General features: G+C 36.3%; 1 protein-coding gene across 10 annotated transcripts in view; it reads left to right on the forward strand.

Moving 5' to 3' along the window:
• Ulk4 (unc-51 like kinase 4) overlaps positions 1-12,407 on the forward strand; it is a 623,492-nt gene that overhangs the window by 183,358 nt on the left and 427,727 nt on the right. For all 10 annotated transcript variants that reach the window (XR_007105971.1, XR_007105973.1, XR_007105972.1 and 7 more), the window contains exons 24-26: positions 7,526-7,659; positions 9,288-9,409; positions 9,577-9,633. Coding sequence is in view for 7 of the 10 variants with exons in the window: in XM_047532456.1 (XP_047388412.1) it covers positions 7,526-7,659; positions 9,288-9,409; positions 9,577-9,633 (313 nt within the window). In the remaining 3 variants the exon portion in view is untranslated. The remainder of the gene's footprint in view (positions 1-7,525; positions 7,660-9,287; positions 9,410-9,576; positions 9,634-12,407) is intronic.

A 12,407-nucleotide genomic window follows, 5' to 3' on the forward strand; every position in this document is an offset into this window, starting at 1 on the left:
AGAAGAGAATTTATAACACTGAGTGCCTACATTAAAAAATGAGATCCCAAATAAATAATCTTATGTTCTACCTCAAGGCCTTAGAAAAAAATCAAATGCATCTCCAAACCAGTAGAAGACAGGAAATAATTAAGATCAGACCCACAATCAATGAAATTGAGAATAAGAAAACAATACACAGGATCAATGTAATGAGGAGCTGGTTCTTTGAAAAAAACCAAAAAAAAAAAAAAAAAACCGAAAAAAACAAAACAAAAGAAACAAATAAGATTGACAAACCCTTAGCCAAACTAACCAGAAGAAAAATGAGAAGATGTAAATAAACAAGATCAGAGATGAAAAATGAGATATCACCACAGACCCTTCTGAAATCCAGAGGATTATCAGAACCTGTTTTGAAAATTTATACTCCAATAAACCAGAAATCCTGGAAGACATTAACACATTTCTAGACACATATGACCTGCCCAAATTGAATCAGGAAGATAAAGAAGACCTAAATAGACCAATATCAAGTAATGAAATTGAAAGAGCAGTTAAAAGCCTTCCAAAAAAAGAAAAACCCAGACCTGATGGATTCTCAGCTGAGTTCTACCAGATCCCTACAGAACTAACACTAGTCTTTCTCAAATTATTCCACAAAATTGAAAGGGAGGGAATACTCCCAAATACTTTTTATGAAGCCATTATAACCCTGATACCAAAACCAGAAAAAGACGTGTGAAGGAAAGAAAACTACAGACTGATATGCTATCCTTGATAAACATATATGCAAAAATTCTTAAGAAAATACCAGCAAAACATTCTGAAACACTTCACAAAGATAATTCACTGTGATAAAGTGGCTTTCATTCCAGGGATACAAAGTTCGTTCAACACATGAAAATCAATAAATATGATTCATAACTTAAACAGAACAAAAATTGTGATCATCTTAATAGATGCAGAAAAGGCCTCTGATAAAATCTAATACCCATTCATGTTAAAAAAACACTGGAGAATTAATATTATCAAAATGGCCATACTTCCAAAGGTGCTGTATAGATTTAATGCAATTCCAATTAAAATCCCTATGACATTTCTTGTGGAAACAGAAAAAGCAATCATGAAATTCATCTGGAAGAACAAAAGACCTAGAATAGCCAAAGCAATCCTGGGCAGGAAGAGTGATGCAGGAGATATCACAACACCACTATTACAGAGCAATAGTAACAAAAATGGCATGGTACTGGCACCAAAATAGACAGGTAGATCAATGGTACAGGATAGAAGACATGGAGACAAACCCACATAAGCACGGTAACCCCATACTAGACAAAGGTGCCAAAAACTTACAATGGAGAAAAGATAGCCTCTTCAACAAATGGTGCTGGGAAAACTGGAAATCCATATGCAGTAAAAAGAAATTAAACCCCTGTCTCTCACCCTGTACAAAACTCAAACTCAAAATGGATCAAGGATCTAGGAATTAGACCTGAGACCCTTGACCAAATAGAAGAAACAGTAGGCCCAAATCTCTATCATGTTGGCTTAGGACAAGACTTCCTTAACAAGACCCCCATAACGCAAGAAATAAAAGCAAGAATCCATAAACGGGATAGATTCAAACTAAAAAGTTTTTTTCTCAGCACAGGAAAAAATAATGTGAAAAGAGAGCCTACAGAGTGGGAGAAAATCTTTTCCACACACACACTTCAGTCAGAGCACTCATCTCCAAAGTTTATAAAGAACTTAAAAAACTTTATACCCAAAATACAAAGAACCCAGTCAACAAATGGGCTAAGGAAATGGGCAGATACTTCACAGAAGAAGATATACAGGTGATCAACAAATATATGAAAAAAGTGCTCATCTTTCCTAGCAATTAGAGAAATGCAAATTAAAACCACCCTAAGATTTCATCTAACTCCAATTAGAATGGCTATTACCAATAATAAGTGTTGGCATGGATGTGAGGAAAAAGGCACACTCATACATTGCTGGTGGAGTTGCAAATTGGTACAGCCACTCTGGAAAGCAGTATGGAGATTCCTCAGAAACCTCGGAATGGACCTACCATTTAACCCAGCTATCCCACTCCTCAGTATATACCCAAAGGACTTAAAATCATCATAGTACAGTGATGCAGCCACATTGATATTCATAGCAGCTGAATTCACAATAGCTAGATTGTGGAACCAACCTAGATGCCCTTCAGTTGACGAATGGATAAAGAAACTGTGGTATATATACACAATGGAATATTATTCAGCCATAAAGAAGAATTAAAGTATGGCATTTGCTGGTAAATGGATGAAGTCGGAAAATATCATGCTAAGTGAAATAGGCCAAACCCAAAAATCCAAAGGCTGAATGTTTTCTCTGACAAGTGCATGACAATATATAATGAGGGGGGTGATGAGGGGAGAGAAGAATGAAGGCACTTTGGATGGTGTAGAGGAAAAAGGGGTGGGAGGGGGTGGGGATGGAAAAACAGTAGAATGAAACAGATAGTATTACCCTATATATATGTATGATTACATGAATGGTGTGAATCTACATTGTGTACAACCATAGAAATGAAAAGTTGTACCCCATTTGTGTACAATGAATCAAAATGTGTAAAAATAAAAAAAATTTTAATTAAAAAACACTGGAGAATCTAGAGATTGAAGGAACTTAACATCGTGAAGACCATTTTTTACAAACCCAAAGCTAACATCATAGTAAATGGATTAAAACTAAAAGCATTTCCTCTAAATTCAGAGACAAGACAAGGCTGTCTACTCTGATGACTTCTATTAATACAGTCCTTCAAATAGCCAGAGTGATCAGTCTCAATAGCTTTCCTATCTGTGACAAAATGCCTGAGATTATCAACTTGTATGGAGGACAGTTTATTTTGACTCACAATTCTAAGGTTTCAGTCCATAGTTGGCCCATTGCTTTTGGGTCTGTGTCTAGGCACTGCATCATGGTGGAAGTGTGTGGTTGAGCAAAGCTGCTCACCTCATGTCAACTAGGAAGCAGGGAGACAGGAAGGAACTGAAGTTCCAGTATCTCTTTTAAGAACATGTCTTCAGTGACCCAACTTCTTTCCACCCGGTCTCAACCACAGAAGACTCTACCACCTTCTGATAGTGCATGGACTCAGGACCAAGCCTCAACACTTGGACCTTTGGGGGGATGTTCAAGGTTCAGACTATAAAACTCCCCTTGAGATTGGTACCTGCTTGTTTCCAACAGTGAATTACTAGAATGTTAGTACCTCAGAGTCTCCATGGGAGTCTTTTATCAAACTTCCTGGGTTGTGGGCATATATGATAGATAAGAAAAGATGTCATTTTAATGTATAGTTCTCTTATGAGAAAAGAATATCTTTTTGCTTGAGTAATTTATACTATCTTCTGGGTGTACTGCCTTTTTAAATTCTGTGTTCATTTTATTTTTCTTGCCTTTAGTCTTTTTCTAATTGAGATGCATGTGTGTACATATACATTAACCTTTTGCGACACAAAATGGGAACAATTCCCCCAGTTTATTTGCCTTTTGATTTTTCTCCTGGAATTTTTGTCTAAGAATGTTTTTTTAAACCTTTTATATAATCCAGTAGTAGAAATTGTAAGCAAACATACATCAAATAGTAGAATTAAGAAAAAGGCCTAAGGAATAATAAAGACCAAGGAATTACTACAGAGAGATAGATAAAACCACAAGGCCATTTCAACAGCTGTATTTACCTATTCATTTAATATTTATTGAGTACTTAATTCATGCCAGAAACTGTGCCCAGAAGTGGAAAGATGTGATGATCAGAATCAGATATAGTCCTTTAAAGTTTACAAGGATGATGAATATCATCAAGTAATAAAAAGTATATATTAGAAAATTGTAGTTGGGTGAAACTTTAATGTATTCTCTTCATCATACAATATTATGTAGGGATTTTATTTAAGGAAATGAGTGGAAATTGTAGTGGATTATGGCATATAGATATGAATTCATTAGCAAGAAGGGGAGAGAAGAGCCATCTGAGCTAAGGTAATAGCCTGCTGCTGAGGGAGGTACTGAATTGAAGAAACTGAAAGGAGGACATTGTGACTAGAGGAGATAGACAGACCAGACCTTGTAGGCCTTGTAGGCAATGATAAGGAGTTTTGAGAACTGTCATGTTAAGAACAATGAGATGCCATTGAAGGGATTTTAATACGGGAGTGACTGGATGGATGAGATTAGTTTAGATGTAGTGTGTCCAGGGGCTAGATTGACAGAAACAAGCCGATACCCTACCTAGGTGGCTGTTGTGGTGTCCAGGACAAGGGAATATGGTAGTTTGCACTTGGCTCAGAGTGGGGAACTATAAGGGTTTGAAGAATCTTTCAGGATTGACTTGATATGGGAAGTGAGAGAAGGTGGGGTGTTAAGAATAACCCTCCTGGGTTTCTGGTTTCCTTTATAGGCCAGAGAACAATGCAATAGAGTAGGATATCATACCTGTAAGACAACCGGGTTTGGTGAGATAATGTTTATTTCGGTTGCATAGTGTTTGAAGTGCATTTGAGGCAAATGAAAGCAGGTGTCATGTCAGTAGTTGAATATATTGGCTTAGGTTTTAGCTCCAGATATATAATTGGAAGATTTCTGTTTATATGGTAGATAATTAAAGTGGATGGACCGGGTCAGAAGAGTAGAAAGAGGGAAGTAGTGGCCTAGAAGTTATTTTTGATAAACTCGAACATTTAGGAGCACACATTAGCCAAAAAACAACCAGGGAAACTGGAAAAGAAAACTAGGAAAGTATGATGTCATGGTGGATAGAGAAAGAGGAGGTGTGAGAACAGTATTGAATATTGTTGACTTGTCAAGGTAGGTAAAGGCAGACTAACTGCCCCCTGGATCTGAGGTGACCTTAGAGAGTGATGGGAGTGAAGGCCAGATGGAGCAGGACTGAGGAACAAATTTTTAGAATGGTGGAGGTAGTAGATGTAGACTTTCCTTTTAAGAGACTCAACAGAAAATGAGATAGAAGGGCAGTTGGTAGAAGACCATGAAAGGGTCAATGTAGATGGAAGAAGGGATAGGTTCATTGTTGTGCAAGGAAGGGTTTCTGGGTGTTTTCTTTGTATGTTCATACTATGGGAGTCACATCAGTCTCATGAGAATATAGACGTTTGGTGGTTTGAAAAAGAAAACGAAAATGAAAATACTTTGGGAATAAGGTGAACAAGGTAACCACTTGAATCATTCTGGGTGCCATTCTGGGTCATTCAACAGTGGAATTATGGATTTATAGTTGAGTACATTGACTCCATTAGTTTAGTTTAACCTCCTTATACAGAGAATAGATGATCAGATGTCTCCAGAGTTCATTTGGCTTTGAGGGTGCAAGGAAAAGAGAGAAGCAAGAGTAAAGTCAAATAATAGATGGTGGGAGATAATTGGCTATGGTTTAGTTGTAGTGTTCTCCAAGGATTCATGTGTTGACTAATTCCTATTGTGAAGTATTAAGAGGGTGAAAACTTAATCTGATCACAGTGTTTAGAAGTGGGTCCTTGGGTAAGTGATTAGAATTACATAAATTTATTAGGGTGGAGCCCCCATGGTTGATTCCTGGTGTCTTTATAAGAAGAAGGAGAAACCAGATAGACACACACGAGAGCTTTCTATCTCTTGGTGTGTGATGCTCTGTGGTACCTCATGACTCTGCCGGCAGGAAGACCATCCACAGATTTGAGCCTTTAAATCTCCAGAATTGTGAGCTTTATGTAACCTTTTCTTCATAAGAAGCCTGTCTCAGGTATTGCATTATATTCATGAAAAAGTAATCTGCAATCCAATCATGAAGAAAGTGAAGAAAAGCAAGGGCTACTTGGATTGAGAGAAAATGTCACAGATTAAATTAATAAAAGTTCCCAGGAAGTTGGAAAAATGATCCCAGTGAAAGTGCTCGAAGAAGCAAGTAGAAACAAGAGCAGGTATAATCAGAAGGGGTTTTGGAAAAACTTATCTCGAAAAGTGATGTAGTTAAATGTCTTCTTTAATTTTGGAAAATCTGTCCTGCACATGGCAAAGCTTAGCAGGGAGAAGTCAAGCAACCCATCTTGGGAAGCAAAACAGGAAGAGGTAGGGCTCTCATTGCCCTAGTCTTTTCTGGTCCTCCTCCTTTATTGGACTGAAGGAATAGGTCCCAGCTAATAAAGAGGTTTTTAGAGTCAGTGCCATTCTCTTAGAATGAGCCATGATGGTTTCTCAGGACTGGGAGCTTCAATCCAGCTCCATTCAGTACATGACAACTTACATGACTGGTGTTTTCATAGTCCGTTTATTATGAAAGAGAGGGAGTCTTGCTCTTGTATGGTTTACTGATTATCAGAAAGTTTTATGTTCCTACTTTCAAGTATTATTGATACCTTCCTACTGATGTATCAGTATTCCCTCTGCATTTTAGCCAGTGTCATGTATTTGTTGGAGTGTAGCAAGAGCTATAATCAGTGACTAGAACAGAGGATGCTAACTGATACAGGATCTAGACTAACTTCCTGTGTGCTCACTTATAACGTTCTAAATAGTAAAAAAAGAAAGGCACATGCATGGATAAATCTGTTAAAAGAGTCACATGAATGCTGCATCAAGATTTCAGTATACCTTATGTATCTTTATTATGTACAGAACCACCTCTTTCCAATTTATCATGGGAATTGTTTGGACATTGAGAACCAAAAGTTCAGTGGGATGAGTAAGAACAGCTGAAATGGAGAGATGAATGACTGGGAAATTGTTGCACAGGGTCTTCTGCATGGTGAAATCAGTGAACTCATCTTTTAGAGAATTGAGGGGAATGGGTACTTGTGAAAATGATCGCATTCAGCAAATGGGGAAAAAATGTGGGTAGGGTCCAAACCTGCAGTAGCATCTGAAATATTTAAGGTCATGGTCCATTATGTTCCCTCGTTCTGGATTGGAAATACTTGATTCAGTTATTGATGTGGTTTGCTGTGGTTAAAAGATATATTAAAACTAGTAGAGAGACAGGTAAAATTCAGATGCTATCTCTATAACTCCCAGTGTCAAGTGAGATTTTTTCTTTGCATTTAGGCATACAGTTAACTGAAATGTAAATTACCTGGAGTTCCAAACAAATTTAATGATGATGACCACAAAAAGTACAAGTCAACTTGTGGTTATGCTTTGAATCTTTGGAACATTAAGAGCTCTTTTATGTGCAGACAACTTTGTTTGCCTTTCCTTTATCATGTGGAGAATAATGTTTTTTTTTTTTTTTTTTCCCCCATTGGCCAAAGGCAAATGAAATCAGGGCATTGTTTTGTAATACACTGGTAGAATCGAAGTTGCCTTATTTTCTGTCTGCATAAATGTTTTGAGCTTTCTGAGGCCGAAATGGACTCTGCTTGAAAAGTTGGTGAATCCAAATGCCCACATGATTGGGACCAGGTCCTCTGGAAACACTTGCCTTGGCTGCATTTTTGGACAGATGCTGTTAACTGTCTTATCATGAGAGGTGATCTGTGCACTTTCCGGTTTGTAGGCTGGTGATGTACATCGAGAGGGACAGCAGAAAGACCACTCCGGGCAAGGAGCAGCAAGGCAGTGGTGAATACCTGTTGAGATGCCTGGATCTTCTCATCCGTCACATTGTGCAGGAACTGCCACGAATCCTCTGTAAATTAGAGTCTTTTCCTTAGGCCCTCTGGCTGATTACCTTTCTGTGACTTAGCTTTCAGGCACCATCTTTCTTTTTCTTACTTGTATGTTCTGGCAGGAGAGTACAATGAGACTCTTCTTAAATGTAGTTTCAAGATTTATCTGTCTTTATAATTATTTTGCATTAGTGATGTATTTGAGATATGAGCAAGCTAAATGTTATATTGAGGTGCTATCAGAGGTAATGTGGCAATTTCAAAAATAAACACAAGGGAAACATGTTAATTGCTTAAAATTGGACTTATATGATTGTTTTTAGTAACTTCTTGAAAGTTTGCCATGCTTCAATCTGAAGAAAATACTTTTAAGATTAGAGCCATAATTGGGCATAGTGGCATATGACTGTAATCTCAGGAGACTGAGGCAAGAGGATTGTGAGTTCAAAGCCAGCCTCAGCAACTAAGTGAGACCCTAAGCAACTTAGCACAGACCTGTCTCTAAATAAAATATAAAAAAGGGCTGGGGATGTGGCTTAGTGGTAAAGCGCTCTTGGGTTCAATCCCTGGTACCAAAAAAAAAAAAAAAAAAAAAAAAAAATTAGAGCCAGAAATTAAAATTGTTTAAAGAAGTTGAATATACATAGAATTTAATTAAAAAAACTGTGTCAAAATTTAATATTAAAGAACTTTGACAGTATTGATTTAAAGTTCAATGTTTGAAGATTTCTTTGGTTTGAAAAACTATTCTTAAGAGAAAAATATCTAATTGATTTGCAAAGGATGTTTATTACAATTAAATCATTTATTATTTGAAGAAATTAAAATAAGGAAAGTATACATGTAGTTTAAATTCCTTTCCATGCTTTTCCAGCAGATGTAGCTATAAACCAGAACTGTTTAAAATATTGTTTGATTCAAACTGTTCTGATAAATTATACTTAAGAATTAGAAGTATAATGAAAATATCTTCAGGATCAACCTATAATAACTTTTTACCCCTTACTAATACATTAGGAGAGGGTTTTTTTTTTCTCTTTTTCCTGCTAACAATTGAAATAGAACACTTCAAAATTTATTTATTTTTTTAACCTCCAACCTGAAGGCTATTTTTTGGTTAATTAGTAGCTGAGTTCCTTATTACCAGACTCATTTTGTTTTAGGATATGAAGATTCTAATGTCCACAAAGCAAATTTTATTTATTACTGGATTTATCATCCAGTGAAGGGTTTTGGAAACTGACCTCTTTTTACCTCTGTACTACTTTAGTTTTTAAAAGCCATGATTCATTATCTGTTCACTTAAAATTTTAAAGTAATTTTTCCTGTTTATAAAAGTAATGTTATCATAGTTGAAGTTTGGAAAATACGAAGAGATTTTCTAAAACCACTGTACCATAATTATTTATAAATTTTATTTTTAATTCTAGATGAGAGGTTGAGTTAATTGATAGCTCTTATACAGAATATTACATTGTGTCACCAGAGGTTACATGGTGTGTTATAATTTCAGAACTTGTGAACACAAAGGACACAGCTTGTACCACTTAGACCCATTATTTGGAGATTAAATAGTAATCAAGCAATGACCAGTGGCACCTACACATGTGTGGTTTTTAACCTCTTCACTTGCTCTGGGATGCTTCACAGGTGACATTCTAAACGCCTTGGCTAATGTCTCTGGTCGGAAACACCCATCCACAGTTCAAGCAAAACAACTGAAGCTGTGTCTCCCCCTGATGCCTGTAGTACTTCACCTCGTCACTTCTCAGGTACTGTCGTTTTAGGAAAAAAAATAAAGTAAATTGACTCACTTCTTTGTAAACTGAAGCTGAGAAACATCAATTCAGACAAACCATTTTTATTTGTGTTTTTTTATTGAACAAAATCTGTTCGTGGTTTTCAGAATTTAATCTGTGGAAACTCTCATCACACACAGGTATTTCGACCTCAAGTTGTAACAGAAGAGTTTCTTTTCAGTTACGGAACTATTCTTGTGAGTAGCACTTAAGTTTTTCATGTTTTTACTCAAAATGTCTTATTCTTTTGTTTGTAGAATTTGATGTCAATATGAAGTAATTTAAAAATTCTTGTGGCATTTATTTGTCTCTAGGGAAGTGACCTTTTTATATTTTTATCTGTTGACTGTAATAAAATTTGACATTTGGAGAAAAATACATTCTCTCCTGATAATGTATTCTGTTCAGAGATCACCCCAAATAGGGTAAGTTAGTCCACAGAAATACTTTCATTGATTTTGGTATTAAACATCGTGAACAAATTTAAAATAAAATGGTAAACGTGGAATGCTAAGAATATACTCTCATTGTTATTCACTTAGGCTTACTTTGTCCAAGTGTGTCACATCTTTTTGTGTTGGTGGTTCTCTTAAGTTAAACCCAGCTTAGTTTTTTCTTTAATTTTGATGACACAGGTAGAAATGAAAACCAAATCATTATACTCTCTTTTTGGTTAGGATATGGTTTGTGAGTTATCTTTTCCTTGTCTATTGTAGTTACAGTATGTATTATGGAATAAAATGAGAAAGCTGTACACAAAGGAAAAGTCAAGGCACTTGTCATAGCATCTCCAGATAGCATCTCCAGTCTTACTTTGATATCTATAATAAACTGAACAGAGATTTTCAAAATGCCACAGAAGGATCTAGTTAAAATGAAGTAGGCATCTTAGCTTTATTGTTATTTTGGAAGAAAGAAATTATTGCCACCCCACAAGCAAGAATATGGTTTTCTAGAGGGTTCATCATATGGTGAAGTATGATGTTTTTAAGTACAAGTGTTGAATGGCGATCACTGACTGTTAGGAAACAGTGGTTTCTGGCAATGAAGTAGGGATCCTTTTGCATTCAGTTTCAAATCTTTATCGTTGTAGTCCCTTATATTCTATAAAGCATGTGATTTCAGTAGTTCATTGATGAATTTGCAAATTATTAGTGTTGTTATCTATACAGCACTAGCTTTAACTTACTTTTTATTGTTTTTTCTAAAGTAGAATATGGGCATCATATTAGCATGATGATAATTCTATATTTATAATCCCATTGCACTGGCACATCAGGGTCTATAAAGCGTAATTTTGTTCTTTGTAGCTTATTTTGGAGTATTTTGGCATCATGTTTGTTCAGGTATAATTATCCTGTGTTCTTTCTTTTTTTGTGGGTACTTCTGTTTTTCTGCCCAAATAAATTTGCTGTATGTTAATTCTGAAGGAACTAACAAGTGTCTCCAACATGAAAGTCTTTATGAATGTTCAGGTATTAAATCTGCTCCTTGCAATACTGTGTTCAGAGAAGAGGGAGCTGGTCATCTTGAGGAAGGGAGGTGAGGGAGTACTCTGTGAGTATTCTGTAGGGTCTTAGTACTCAGTTTTACAGAATGGTAAATAACTTTCCTTGTTCAAAGATTCCATCATGATTTTGAAAAAAAATCCTTAGCCCCGCCCCCCACCCCTTGTAATCTTGCCCAAGTAGAGGGAGTTTAGGGAAATAAAATGGAGATGGGTCTTTTGGCTCTCTTCAGGTCAATTTCCTGTTTTGAATCATGACTAGTCCCAGAATTTTTTCATTGTTTTTCTTATTGTATCTAGCTAGCTTTGCCTGTGTATTCACCTTTCTTATATTCAGTGTTGATGGCACTGATGAAATACTACTACAGAATGAATTATTGATGGAAATTCAGGACCTGGATTTATTTTTCCTTACACTTCTTGTGAACCTATTATGAACTCTTGAGAGTTGGATGTTGCTTCTGTGAGTTAATTCGTAATCTTTCCAGAAGTCATCAAAAATGTTGCTCAAGTTACTATGCCCTACCCATGTCATAAAACATGGGCAACTCATCAAATACCGTATTAGAAATAAAACCCCTGGAGTTTTCTGTCTTGGAAGAATTCTTATTAACTTGGTTAAGCAAAAGATTCATAAACATATCTTAAAATTGGGAAGCGGGGTTGGGAGGGCTGTACAACCCTCAGCCCAGTGGCTTGAAGCTTTCCAGAGCATAGTGTTTCTTTGGGGCTGATGACATGAGGAGGTAAGTCTATTCATGTTTGATCCTTAGCATTGTATTTTGAAGACCTTAGGAGGCCATCTGGAGACAAAAAAATATTTTTAGTATTTTCAAAATAAAAGTGGTAGTAACCATATTGTAGCAGGTATATTTTCATTTTATATTTTAAAAATGTGCCTTAAATTTGAGGTCTTCAGTCCTAGTCTACTTTAAGAGCCTCTGTGCAGTAGCAACAAGATGTTGTCAAGAACTTCTTGGGCTTCCATGGAAGCAGCTCTGTGGAAGTTGCTGGTCTCCATTGGAGTGGTGTGGAGTGAACCATCAGTGTTGGTATGATCTCTGCTCATCCAAGGGTCCTTAAGGAGCAGGCTGGTGAGGGCATTGGAATTGTGCTTCCCATTGGGTTCAGTTTGCATAATGGCACCAGGCTTGGTTTTCCTGTTTGGCCTAAAGGCATTTATTTTCTTTCTTTTTTCCTTTTTTTTTTTAGCAGAAAAAATTCTATACTGTTATGTGGAGATATGAGTATAGAAATAGCTTTTTGTAGACTTCTTTCCTCCTCAAGTGAGACAAGATTTTGATCTTATATTTTAGAGAGACTACTGTTTGGAAATGGTTTGGGAAGGTACTCTTAAACCAACATCAAACTTTCAAAGACTCCAAGCTAAAAAGAACTAGTCAGCTGATAATTGCTGTTTTCACTTCTTATTGGCAGAAGCAAACAGTCACTATACTCAGCTTC

This window comes from Sciurus carolinensis, chromosome 17 (assembly GCF_902686445.1).
Source record: "Sciurus carolinensis chromosome 17, mSciCar1.2, whole genome shotgun sequence".
Taxonomy (NCBI): Eukaryota; Metazoa; Chordata; class Mammalia; order Rodentia; family Sciuridae; genus Sciurus; species Sciurus carolinensis.